At 38.0% G+C, this 14008-nt stretch overlaps 1 protein-coding gene across 2 annotated transcripts in view; it reads left to right on the forward strand.

Annotated features, from left to right (window-relative positions):
* The window catches only part of si:ch211-127i16.2 (probable flavin-containing monoamine oxidase A), a 128959-nt gene extending 115251 nt beyond the window's left edge, over positions 1 to 13708 (forward strand). For both annotated transcript variants that reach the window (XM_041811229.1, XM_041811228.1), the window contains exon 12: positions 11864 to 13708. In XM_041811229.1, coding sequence (XP_041667163.1) covers positions 11864 to 12209 — 346 coding nt within the window. In that variant the 3' untranslated portion in view covers positions 12210 to 13708. The remainder of the gene's footprint in view (positions 1 to 11863) is intronic.
* The last annotated feature ends 300 nt before the right edge of the window (positions 13709 to 14008 follow it).

Consider the following 14008-nt stretch of genomic DNA (forward strand, 5'->3'; position numbering starts at 1 on the left):
GAGAGACTTTTTTTGAAAAACTTTGTAACACACAGACACAAGACAGTCTATTGTATTTTTGGTTTGTTCCGGAAAATGCTTTCATTGTGATCAAATTCATGAGAAAGGTCAATGATGGAATTGTGAAAAAGCTTTTTCTTCCCAGAGTCAGTATTAGTGATTTCAGTCACAATCTGGGACAGTTTCTTTCTGAAAGCCATTGTATTCATGTGCAGTTAGAATATCTGATTCAAACCTCTGGGAAATGTGATTAAATTGAACACAGCAGATCGGTTTGTATACAGCAGAGGTTAAATTATGATATAATCCCACTTTGTCAGAGGGATTCGTTAGTCTTTGTTTCCATATTTAAATTCAGAGATTGGATTAATCTCAGACTTGTGCTCTTCTACAATTGCTCTTGTTGGAGGCTGTAAATGGTCGACTACTATTCTCAGACTTTATTTCCCTTCTTAACAATTTATGAAAAAAAGAAAACAAACAATAAAAATGCATTTATAAAATTGAGGATCCACATTGAGTATCCTTCCTGCTATATGCAGGATGCAGGCTATGAAGTGCAATGTAGAGAAACAGAATGCATGTTAACGTTTTTCAATGTAGTGCTGCTCAAAGCAGAATCAGATATGTTTCTAGCACATTGAAGCAGCATCCTGACAGCCAAGCTACAATTTAAGATTGACAGCATGGTTAAAACAGCAATGAAAGTGACTGAGCATCTAATTCATGTTATTTATTCAAGAGCTGCTATCAGAAAAACAAAATCGTATAGACTCTTCCTGCATTCTGTGCGCTGAGTTTTGTTTCTACAGAGGCAGAAAACCTGAATAAATCATTGAATAAACAGTTCTTAACCTCTTTTTTTCCCCAAACTCTAAAACTTTATAAAACCAGATCACTTCTTACTGATGTTGCTTTATAAATAAGGTAACACTTAAGCTCTTGGCTTTAAGAGAGCATGGAATGACTGCAAAATAACAAATGCTGTTGTGCAAGGTGTATGTTCTTTCCCTTATAAACTATTTTAAGTTTATATTCTTTTCATTGAGAGGCACATAGCAAAAGTTTTTTTTTTCCCTGAAGGTTTAAATACTAAAGCCCTGAGTGCTGAGTGTGAGGGATTGTTAATAAAGACAACAATGAAATGTTAATGTTTTTGTGTTTTCTCCTCATTATCATGATTATTTGCACAACTGCTTTGCAAATGAGTCATGCCATGCATCACTAGAAAGCAACTGTTCTTATGATATCCACCATGTGAACTATTTTGATATCTAATCAACCCGACTGCTACAGTCTATGCATCTGTCAGACAGTTGTCAACCGAAGAAAAATGTTGTCGACTGAAATGACATCCAGGTATCAACCAATCGGTTGGTCGTTCAGGTCAAAAACAAACAAACAAAAAAAAAAACTTTACCTAGTTGGTGATAGAGCCTGGCAATTAATTGCAAATGGATTCAATTGCAATATGGCCTGCAGCAATTTTCAAATTGCAGAAGGTGCAATATTACTTTAACCTGAAATTAGTGTCAAAATACAAATTTAGAACTTTTTTTGTAGAGATGTTATACGTAACAATCATGTAATCATTGTAGTGCCATGTTTTTAGAATAGTGTACAAAAAATCATTTTTCTTCATTTTTTTATGTTTCCTTGGTAAATATCTGAATTATATTAAAATTATCAGTCCTTTCAATACAACAGTCCATATAAAATTTGCAAAATGAGTAGAAAAATCACCTCAATTAGATATTTTTAAAGAATTGTTCTGCCCTAGCTTAATCTAATATTGTGGTGGTTATAGTAAAGAATAAATGATTGCTTGTTTTTGTTGAAAAATGCATGAGATGAGGAACTTAAGAAATAATCGCATATTAAATCGCAATTGCAATATTGGGTAAAAACAAAAATCATAATTAGATTATTTTTCCAAATCGTTCAGCCATATTCTGCAATCAGTTTAATGAACTTAAAAATCATCAAGACAAGCTTTTGGAAGCATTAATAATTTTGTTAGCCTCAGTGAGTTTCACTAACTAATTCAGGGGCAATCAGCCTGCACCTGCCTTGGATCATATGTTGTTGAATTGATTTATAGATATCTATTAACAGAAGCACTTGTTCCTGCCTGTGCCGTGTCATTTACCAGCTTGTATCAGACAGCATGCAGTGTTTATTCACTGAAGCGAGGGGAGAAAGTTTGCAAGACAGGTCTTAATGACCGGGAGACATTGTCTTTTCTCTCCTCCGCTGTCTGTATAATGCTAAACACTTCCCTGCACCACTAAAATACTAACAAGCCTGCATCTTTGGTTTGAATTGAAGATGTTGTTTCTGAGTTATTTTGAGCATTACTGCTATAGCATAATCAGAAAATAACTCATTTTAATGTAAACATTTCAATGTACGCACCCATCACAGAGGCAAAAACGTTTGGAAAGATGTCCGAATGAATATAAAATCAACCCCAGGAAGGCAAAATATCAGCTATTGACACACTCTTTCTGTCTGAACTCATAGTTCTCTCTTGATCTTGTGCCCTCTTGTCCTAGGCTGATCAGGGCTGCATTGTGCAGCACTATAGTCTCACTTTCAGAGTGTTAAGTCATTCACCTTCAGTCAGAGCAAAACCTGTCTTCATTTGTCCAAAAAAGCCCAGCATTAACAGGCTGGTCAAAGGAGTTCAGTTGGGATGGGCATGCACTTGAAATTCTGCAGTTTTAAGTCTCTTTTATTATTCATTAATACAATATTCCTTATTGTAATAAGGGCATAATTTACTGTTTATCACACAGGGATCATGCAATATTTAAACACCAGTCTTGCATGTGATTAATCTTTATGTCTTGGCTTACTATCTGGCTATAATTTAAGTGTACTGTAAAAGGAACACAGCTCTTCTTAGCAGCATTATTAACTAAAAGAAATCCCCCCCCCCGGAAACAATAAATCATATCTTGCACTATCATATCTGATTTTCATTTTGACAGAGAGCAGAAGTTAAGGATGCTGTCAGCTGATCAGTTTTACTTTACTCTTATCTCATTATAATGACCTATTCAGACAACGATCAAGACTCATAAACACATCGCAGCGCTCTTTTTAATCTGACAGGCTTTTACTTTCCTCATCTTGATGCTGCTGCTTATGATATCGTTTACAGCAAGCAATTATGCATGAAGCTGTAATGGTTGTGTTGAATGATTTCCTCCCACACAGCTTCTGCCTGTGTTATTCTTAATCATCCAACTAGGTGAATGAATTGCTTTCCTTTTTCAACATTGCTTGAACATGCATTAGTTTTCATTTAAAGATGCTGTATGTATGTTTAGAAAATCATGTAATAGTTTTTTTTTTTCAAGGTCATTATTTCCTCTGAGTTACTTTAAAAAGATAAACTTTTATGAATTCTCGATTCATCTCATACAAATTGAAATATCCCATGACTTTTTTTTGTTTTAATCTTGATGATTACAGCTTACAGCTCACAAAAATCAAAAATCCAATATCTCAAAATATTACAGAATAGTAAAAGAGTCCAATTTGGTTTCCTGAGCCTGTATTCTCTCATGATGGTTCAGTGCACACAACCGTAATAATGGGGAGGACTGCTGACTTGACAAATGTTAAGAGGACAATCACTGACACTCTTCAGAGTAGGGTAAGCCACAGAAAGTCACTGCTGAAAACACAGAGTGTTAAATCAAAGCATATTCATGAAAAGCTGACTTGAAGAGAAAAGTGTGGTAATAAAAAAGTGCACAAGCAACAGGGATGAGCTCAGCCTTCAGAAGATTGTTAAACAAAACTAGGGATGCACCGAAAATTCGGCCACTGAAAATTTTCGGCACAAAATGGACAAACACGATGTGATGATGCAAGCAAAAACCGCGGCCAGCAGGCGCTTGGATCAGTCTTTCTCAAATAGGGGTACGCAAAGGTGAAGGCACTCCAGGGGGTATGCGAGATTTTAGAATATATGCCGGCTATATAAGAAAAATACCGCCTTTCTTTGCACATCAGGAGCAACACGATTTTGCGAGTATATTACATTCTATCATCACATTAGTGTTGCGAACGTCTGTGGTGTGTTTTCTCTGTCCTCTGATAAACAGTGATATTTATTGGAGAGGAAGATGAAAGGAGGCTTCTCCCTCTCTGTCCTTCACTCCATGCATAACGCGGCACTTTTACGCACCACCGGGAGGTCAGTGCCATTTTGTTTCACTGTTTCACTCACTGTGCCAGCCAAGTTTGTAAGAGGAGGGGCAGACTTTTCATTCATTTTATGTCAAATATGATCAATAATAGTATAAGGGCGCAGCTGAGGCTCGCTGTGAGAGGAGTTAACTTCCCCACAGCGCACAGATTGGCTCTGTTTGTGTTCCAGTTTGGTCAGAGGAGTCATTTCAGTGAGCTGGTTGATCCGGAACATTTATAAGTCATATGTCTAAGGTCAGAGGAGACTGTGTTGATAAATATTTCACTAGACTAGAGTCCTGTTAGTTTAGAAACAGCTCTAGTTGTGTGAGTAGCGCATTTACGTTCACATAGACATGCCGGGCTGCCTGCTGCCTGTGTCCCTCTCTACCAGGTTACATGAGGCAAAAACACAAGCACTGACTACAGACAGATATTAGGAGAGGACAAACATCAGGTGGTGTTAGAGAGGATGTGTTTTGTTCCTCTGTTTGCCTTAAAAATCGGCACCACCACCATGTGTGCTTGTCGGAGCGAAACTGAAAAAATATCCACAGCGATGTCGCACTCCATTCATTAAAGGTTCAGGGTTTATTTTTTGTGAATAAATGCTGATCTATAACGAAGTTCATGATTTCAGTTTGAGAAGAGATCTTTACTATGATCTCAAAAAGGGGCACTAAGCTGTCTTTTTTATAATTAGTTAATTATTTACAGGTTTTTAGTTCTTTCTAGCTCTATTTTTTTATTTCCAAATTGTTCCAGAGAGACCACTGCAGCCCAGCAGTGTTTTGCACACTTCTAGGTTCAAATAGTTTTATGCCTTTCCAATCTCTGTTTTCACTACATTAATTTGAATTCCCACATTTAGTGTTGAGAAGATGTGCCATGAATTTAGTCATGTATTTTAACATTTAAAATGTTTGAAAAAAAATATAATATTTGTAATTTGAAAGTGTTTATCAGTTACAAAGTTTGATAAATCAGATGGCTGTCATAGCACTCTTTTAATGTCTTTCTTTTTGGCCAAAAAGCTTTGTGCTGTTTAGGGGGTACTTGGCTGAAAAAGTACTTCACAGGGGGTACATGACTGAAAAAAGGTTGAGAACCACTGATTTAATGTAGACATGGGAGGGGTCAAGTTAAACATTTTATTTTGTATTTTATTTTATTTCATATTGTGCATTGTTGGAATGTCAGTTCTTAATAAATATTTACATAATTTTGTAATTGATTTATTCTTTGAAGCATTAATATTAATGTCTGCAATTGCAGTTGGTTTTAGTGAGGTTAGTACACAGTCATAGCCATAAATGCAATGGTACTAATAATTGGCATAACAATTTATTTTGGTGTTTCGATTTTTGGTTTTTGGCCTTGGTTTCCTCATTTTCAGTTTTCTGTTTCTGCCAAGAATTTTCATTTCGGTGCATCCCTAACAAAACAGATTCAAGACCTGAAGGGGGCTTCACCAGGATCAGCAGCTCTCCTTAAAACAATACCAAACTGGAAGTTATAAAAGCTCACAAAGATGCTGTGGACACTTTAAAACTGTTGGTGAGAGAGCTAATGAAGAAACGGAGATGATCCGTGATCCATTAAGATTACCGCTCCAACCCCCACCCCCTCCATAACTGTGTGAAACGATTAAATGCTGCTGCTGGAAACCTGTGCATTCTCTATGAGGAGAATACAGCGTTTTATTAGTTCATGTATGCGTGCAGACTGGCCCATAGTGCTGATATCTGTGACTTTGTAACTTTGATTCAGTCATCATGTCTTCTCGTCTCACCGTCTGTCAGTCACACATCCATCAGCTGTTGGCTTTGCTATCATCTGTCAGAAGCTTAACATGAGCTGTGCGACAGGCCGTTGTATACTGCAGTGGTAAACATAGCAGAACACAGTGTCTGAGCGCAACAGAGTCCATTGTTAGCTCCAAAAAAGTTTTAGCCTCAGTTAAACATGTCATGTTTGTTGTTCACACACTCACTCACCAACACTGTCAAAGCTCATATGAGAAAAAAAGACCACAAAACGATAAAATAATCTATTTCTCTAATTAACAGGAAATGTGTTATTGACTTATAGATTTATTTTGAGTGTTTTAAATATTGATGTCCTTAAAGAGGATGATGAATAGTTTGATTTCAGTCTGTTGTAAACAGTGCTTAAGGTACTTTCAATATAATCTGAATGCTTTTATTATATATTATTAAATATGCTATTAAATTGAATTATTCTAATTGTAGCGATGATGGGAAAGGTTTGATTTGAAGAGCATTAAAATGTACAGTTTGAGTCAGAGTTCGACCAGACAAACTGTGTGTAAGCATTGATAGCCTATTCAGTACAATAGGAGTCAGTTTAAACATTTTTTAATAGACCTGAATGCGTTGCAGTAATGACTTTCATTTGTATAAAGGACATATTATCCAGCCATGTTTTTTTCCAAAATTAAAAATAGTGTAAAATCTCGTCTTGTGGGCCCAAATCATGTCTCGTCTCATCTCATGAGATAAGTGTCTTGTCACACCCCTAGTTAACCTCACGATGGACCAGGATTTTCCTCACCTCCCTGTGCACCCCATTTGGCTGGGCCCCCTCAGAGTTCCCCCCCTTATGGACGGCCATGCTCCCTGGCAGCAGAATTCAAATACAGTGTGTTTAACCTTTATTTAAACTGCTCTTCTCACTCTCAAGAGAGACAGTACAGCATGACAAAACAAAGCTACAGCCATCAAGGACACTTCATATAATGACAAAGTAGAACTAAAACGATAAAGAGAAGTGGAAAAGTGGCGAGAGGCTGCTGGATTTGAAAATACTATAAGGAGGAACAAACCCCCATTGAGTGCTTTACAGCTTTTGTCAAAGCACTCTTAAATCCCCTCAGGGAATCAAGCTAGACGGCTTCAGCTCATGCTGTAGGGGTGTTTGGGGTCATGAAAGGCACAGTTAGCAAGGGTCTTTATATAGAATACACAAAGATCTTTGCTTTCAGCCATGTCTAGCTGAGTCACTGCTGTATAAATCCATAACAGAGAAGCCTTAAACCAAAGTGCATGTCTATTGCATTAAATAGCACTTTATTTGGTGTGACGTCAACAAACATTCTCAAGTGTAATACTGTAAGACTGTAAAATGTAGTATTCATCAAATCAAGGAGACATATCAGGCCATAAGACCTCTTAGTGCAGGTGATGTGCATTACCAAGTCCAGAGTGTTGACGTGTTGCCAAAAGGCCATTCAGTGTGAGGTCTTAAGGTCTTGGATATTCTGCTGATGAAGCGTCCAGCAGCATCTTTTAGCAGGCTGCACTGAACAATCAAACTGCTTGTGAATGTTTCTCATTGCAGATTTGGCACACACTGATCCTCCAACTACTGAACAGAAACATCCGTTTGTGAAATTCTTTGTCTGCTTTGCAGCACCAGAGATGGGGTTGTAGGGAGTCCAGAGTAAGTTTGTTTGCTTCCTGAGGTCTCTCACTGGGCCGCTCAGATAACTTTAATTAGTCATCAGGGATAAAGGCCAGATTAAAGGTGCCAAAGGAGAGCCCTTCTCCTCCTCTCTGATTGGCTGATGGCAGTGGGGGGCAGTATTGGAGAGGAAGTAGAGAGCCTTGAAGGAAATATGTTGACCTTGTGAAGACATGAGATGAATCCATGATAGATTTTATCTCTGATTTGAAACGTGCAGTCTTATGTCTTAGATGTGGATAGATGTTAATTTAGAGAATTTGTTTAGAACCTGAGGCAGCTGAGTCTCATAATCTCTCCACAGGTAAGGCCAGGATCACAGTTATGCAATGGTATATGTAACACAAGATACACAGTGTTGTGCCACATACAACAGCCGAAGTTGCAGAGCTGCTTCATGTTCCCACCCTCGGGCATGCAGAATTACAAGGGGTTAAAGAAGTACACATCATTCATGCCCTTCTTTTTCATGGCTGCCAGAAAATAATTACAGATTTGAAGAAACAGCTGCTCTCTTTCATCTGTAGAGGCTGTTAGGGAGTCCTTGAACTCACCTCAAAAGGAAATTCAGGAGCATAAGATAACCCAATCAAAGTGTCCATCCACTCTATTAGAACATGCCTTCACATTTGATATCTTTCAGTGGCTGCAGAGCAAAGGCTAGGAAGCCAATAAATGCAACGTGCTTCTTAGATCTGCTGTTTAGTCTCAGAAAGGAGTAGCCAACAAGAGGTGAAAGTTTGGCTCACCGAACACTGCATGCACTAAAATATGTGCTGTGCAATTGGGTCATACAATTGTACTCTTTAAAGATAGATCTGCAAGATTATACAAAGATCTTTGAAGTATTTTCAACGAGATAACTCTGTGTAGATAAGATCAAATCCTGAAACATACAGAAACATTCCAGTGGAATATATCATAGATTTGAATCTTAATCCACTTGAGCACTTTATTCTGATATTTTCATATACTTGAGGGTCTTTGATGTGTACATGCTTTTTTATTTGGTGTAACATTAAGGTCTTTGATATCCAAAATATGTCAGTGTCTGTCCTGCACATACATAAATTAAGTCTGCAAATAAATTAGTTATATGTGAGAACCTCCCACAGTAAACACACTATTCCTCAGCCTTATTGTCTGTGTCATATCCCAAATCCGTTTAGTAAGGCCTGGTCTAGTCAGTGCACAAGTTAGGGTAGATTATTTCTTGTAACAATGCTTATTGGCAATACATTTTATACCATTGGAAAGCCTGTTTGTTTCCTTTTCAAATGGTGCCACATTTGTAAGCCATATGCATTTGCTGGGTGAGCAACAGAGCTGAGTATGTGGGTTGCCCCCATGGAAAAAATGCCAAAATTTCTCTGCCAATGCTAAACAGCTTATTCTGCTGTTGCCACTGACTCTTGTTGTGAGTTTCTGGTGCCATCAGGTGCTAAAAAGCGTCTGATTGTTGGCACCTGTGAGCTTGGGCCCTGCTACAGTGGTCAGTAGGTGCTCCAAGAAGACACGTTTGACTGATCTGGATAGGGCCTGTGCTCCAGAGCAACTTCAAGTTGTTGTTCTGCAAAACCAAGTTGCAGCATTATTTGAAGTGGGCTCTAGCACCATCTCCAAAGTGAAGACCAGGCTCAGAGACAGACAGGGATGTGGGTGTCCCATGAAGACAGTTTTCTCACCCTATCAGCACTTAGGAACCGTAGGCTGTCTTCTACAGATTTGCAGCCAAGGTTTGCAGGATGATATAGCTGATGGCTCTCTGCCCAGGCATCTGGAACAGACCACACACAGCCAATCTCTGGTCTCTTAGGGCTGCCAGGAGGCCTGCCATGACTGCCCCACACCATCAGGCCTGTTTGCGTTGGTAGTGGTAATACTTGTGCTGGAACCTGAACATGTGGAGGGATGTTATGTTCAGCGATGAGTTCAGATTCCGCCTACGACAGTTGGATCATAGGGTCAAAGTGTGGAGAAGACACGGAGAACGCTTTGCTGATTAGTGCACTGATAGGGTAACATATTTAGGTGAAGGCAGTGTGATGGTGTGGGGCGGCATCTCCTTTACTGGATAAGCAAGGCTTGCAACTCTCAATGCAGAGATATATCAAGATGAAATTCTTCAACCAGTGGCAATCCCATATTTCCACAGTCTGGGACTGTGGAAATATGGCAATGCTCGCCCTAATAGAGCATGCTTTGTTAGAGACTACCTCCAGAACTTGGGGGTGGGAAGGATGGAAGGGCCTGCCAGCAGTCCTAACAAAACCACATTGGCTGACTTGTGACAAATGCTGGTTGAAGAATGGGATGCCATCCCACAGCAGTGTGTGACCAGGCTGGTGACTAGCTACTGTGGCTGTTAATGGTTCTTCCTCAAGCTACCAAGAGTTCTAAATGAATAAATTGTTAAATTGCCAATTTTTCTTGTTTCTTCAGGCTTCAATCATCCAATCCACCAAACACCCAATGAGAGTCGATGGCAGAATAAGCTGTTTGGCATTGGCAGAGAACAGTTGGCAGATTTTTCATGGGTGCAACCCTCATACTCAGCTCTGCTGCTCATTCTACGTGTTCCTTACAAATGTGGCACCATTTAAAATGGAAGTAAACAGACCTTCCAATTAAAAAAAGAACTATTGCCAAAAGGCATTGTTACAACAAAGAAATAATCTCCCAACCACAATTGTCTTACTTTTTGTGCTATTCTTACATCATGATTTGTTGCTCTGATTGGCCTTTTGTTAACGTGACAGATCAAGCATTCATGATCAACCACAAGTTGTTTTAGAGCTTCTGCCCTTACCAGTAACTGTCTTTGAGGGGTTGATGTGATGGATGTGAAATACATCCCATACCACAGCTACTGTATGTAAAATAGTTTATCTGTCATGTCAGGGTACAACTAAACTGAAACTCCTAAAAATTGCACATTAACTGGGAATCACTGGACATCAGTGTGTCGTTTTGTATGTGCACTCCTGCACATTTTTCAAGTATAACTGACTCCTACCTCTGAGTCATGGTTAAGGACCAAACTGGTTAAAAAGTGCAGCACTCATTTAAATGATAAATCTGAAAGTTGAGATCCCACTAAGAAGAATTCTTCCGATCCTCAGCATCGACTAAAACTTGCGTTTCTAAGTGGTAATTAATTACTTTTTCAACTTGATTAAATAAATGTGATTAATCACAATTCACAATTAAAATTTAGTGATTAGTGGTTCTAAAATTACCAGTTGTGCAGCCCTAAACATGGCTTTTTTTGTTTCTCTCATTATTTTGCTGTTGCTGAAATTTCCTAACTCCACTCATTTCTGCTTCTCTTGGCAATAACAAGAGGCTCTGGAAAAGTAGCCAACCTGCATGTTTAAGTTGCCTCCATTTGGGTGTGATTTCAGACTGGTAAAGAGATTTTAGTTAGGCTGCAGAGCTGAAGCTGACTATGTCTACAGCCTCTTTGGGGCTGGCAGTTGGCAGCAGCAGGAGCATCCACTGTCACACTTCACCTCAAAAGCTTTGACTCCAGAGTGTTTATTTTTTCTGTTTACTTTTTATTGTGCTAGTCTACTGCTCTTTTTTTGTCCATTTTTTAAATGCCAGTTACACAATCAAACCCACAGCATTACCTTCGTGCCAAAGACAGAAGGCCCGCAGTCTGCATTTTCCAGCTGAGGATGACTGTGTGGCAGTTGTGTGTGCAGCTCTGAAGCAAATGATGTGGACAGATGTTGACAACAAACCGGATACCACAGTCATTTATAAGTTTTATTAGACATCCCAGACTTTGTTGTCATTACATGGAGCAGACAAAAAGGGATGATGAGTGGCATCATTATTTGGCTTTTCCAGAGAGGAACCCCCTACAGGTTTGAATATGCTCAGCCTAATTTGCTGAACATGTACTTGCAAATGTTTGTGCACTGATACAAAGAGCATCTGAGCCAACTGGGATTTTGTAAAGGCCAAGCTTCAACTTTATCAGTCAGAGGACAAATCTCATCAGCCTACACTTTCAATTTTGTAAAACTTAGATGCAAATGGGTTTTATACAGTGTATGTATTCACTAAAATGAATACAGCTACTCCAATAGGGCAAAAACAGCCGAATTTTCAGGCAGCAGCACACAACTTAAACTGTACAATATGACTCATGACTTTTATCTATTTTCAGGATTCACTGGGCAGGCACAGAAACAGCCACCCAGTGGTGTGGGTACATGAGTGGTGCAGTGCAATCAGGCCAGCGAGCTGCCCTGGAAGTCCTGGCTGAACTCTGCCCGATGGTCCTGACCCAGGAGGAGCAGGAAGCAGTGCAGCTCAGTCAAACCGACAAAGGTCCGGTCAAGAAAACCCAGTCGTCTGGGCTCACGTACCTGCCTTCAAGTCGGACTTTGGCCATAGCAACACTGACCATAAGTGCTGTTCTTTTGCTTGCTCGTCATCCACATGCATTCCTGAAGATCAAATCTTTCTTCATAGATGTGCTTTCAACAACCAGGCAAAACATATTCAAATGATAGGAGAAACCTTCAGAACAGGAACAATAAAACAGCTTTATTAACATTCCTTATTTTATTTTTTTTTATAAATATCAAATGGTGTTACTAAATACATTAAATCAAAATTAAGCATGTATTGATGTTCATAAACCTCCTAAAACCTGAGCTTTCATTTTTCTATGCATTCTTAATATATCTATCTCTATTTGGGATCAGTAAGACCTGATAGTTTTAATAACTAAACATTGAATCTCAAGTAGTTTTCAAACAAACTGGTGCAATTAAATGTGGACAGTGGGTCTATTTTATTGTATAACATAGTGAGGACAGCCTTGTGTAACACAATATGGGCAATTTTGCAAAATTGGTGCAAAAAAAAGAAGTTATTCAATACATTTTCTATAACTGCATTTTGGTAACACCTTAAGGTACACACTTCTAAGATGTTCCAATTGAATCTACTTTTTTGTTCAGCAGTTTTTAATATTTTTATCTTCCAAATTCTTCACTACTGAAACTTAGAAGTTCTATGAGAAAATGAAAATTATCTTAAAAATATTTTTATATTTTATTTAAAATTGCATACATAATTATTTGTCTTTTGAAATATGATTCAGTTCATGCCGTGCTTTAATTAAACATTTTTAAAATATGTTTCTTTGGGCATCTTTCCATTTGTAATAGTAATTTGAACTGCTTTCAAGTAGAGGATTCATTAATTTTAACCCCCATTTAACTAAAACACATCAAAACATCATAATTAATGGTTCAATATCATGTTATTTTTGAGAAACAATGTCATGTTACAGTGCTGACAGCACTGTTTTGGTGGCAACAGCAGTGATATGGTTGTAATAAATCTTCAAAATAAATGTGTTTTTTTCTTATATTTTGAAATATATCCAAGCGGTATTTAAAAAAAAAAAAAAAAAAAAAAAAAAACTCTTGCAAAAACTGTAATAGTTTTGCTCTCACAAAATGAATTATCTAAACTTTATCTTTATGTTTCATGAGATTATAGCTAAATATTGCTTATTATTCACAATTAAACCAATTTCAATTTTTTTGTGTGTATTTCTGGACCAAGATTGAACCACTTTGGCAGAATGGCCCAGATACAGCATATTCAAATACCTAAACAAGGCTGTGACACAAAATAAAAGGTAAATAATATATCAAATCTCCTGAATGATCTTTTTCTACAGGATTATGTTTCTGAAAAAAGCTGCGAAAAATAAAATGAATGGGATGCCTCAGAGTTTCTCCATCAGTCTGTCTACTCCTAACAGAGAAATAAACTCTGGAGATGTATACCAGACAACAAAAATTAATGTAGACTAGTTTGTAACACATGCACTCATCAGTAACGCTCACATTTAATTTGAAATGGCTTAAATCTGTCAACGCTATATTTCTTTATTTTTACACCAGAAAGGAATCTCATTGTCCCTTAGTGAATCTTTTCTTTTTAGCGCTGTTGCAGCTTTTTACTGTTGATTAAACTTGTCAAATTTGCATGCCGTTGTAAACTACAAATGTTTTCAAAATTAAATAAACAAGTTATAATTATTTATGTGTTTTTGTACCTTTAACAGTATTGTGTCAGGAGTGACTGCAGAGCTTTTGGGTAGAAAATAGGCCATCATGAATGTTCACTGATAACAGTAATGTGCTTTTGTGATCACGAGGAAGCAGACAAATTATCCATTAATAAGGTCTTAGGCTGGACACGCACTACAGGATTTTAAGTCTGCTGTGAGGCAAGATATTCCTCTCCTGTTACGACCTTTTTAAAATCTAGGGGTAACTAAAAGGAG

This window comes from Cheilinus undulatus, linkage group 17 (assembly GCF_018320785.1).
Source record: "Cheilinus undulatus linkage group 17, ASM1832078v1, whole genome shotgun sequence".
Taxonomy (NCBI): Eukaryota; Metazoa; Chordata; class Actinopteri; order Labriformes; family Labridae; genus Cheilinus; species Cheilinus undulatus.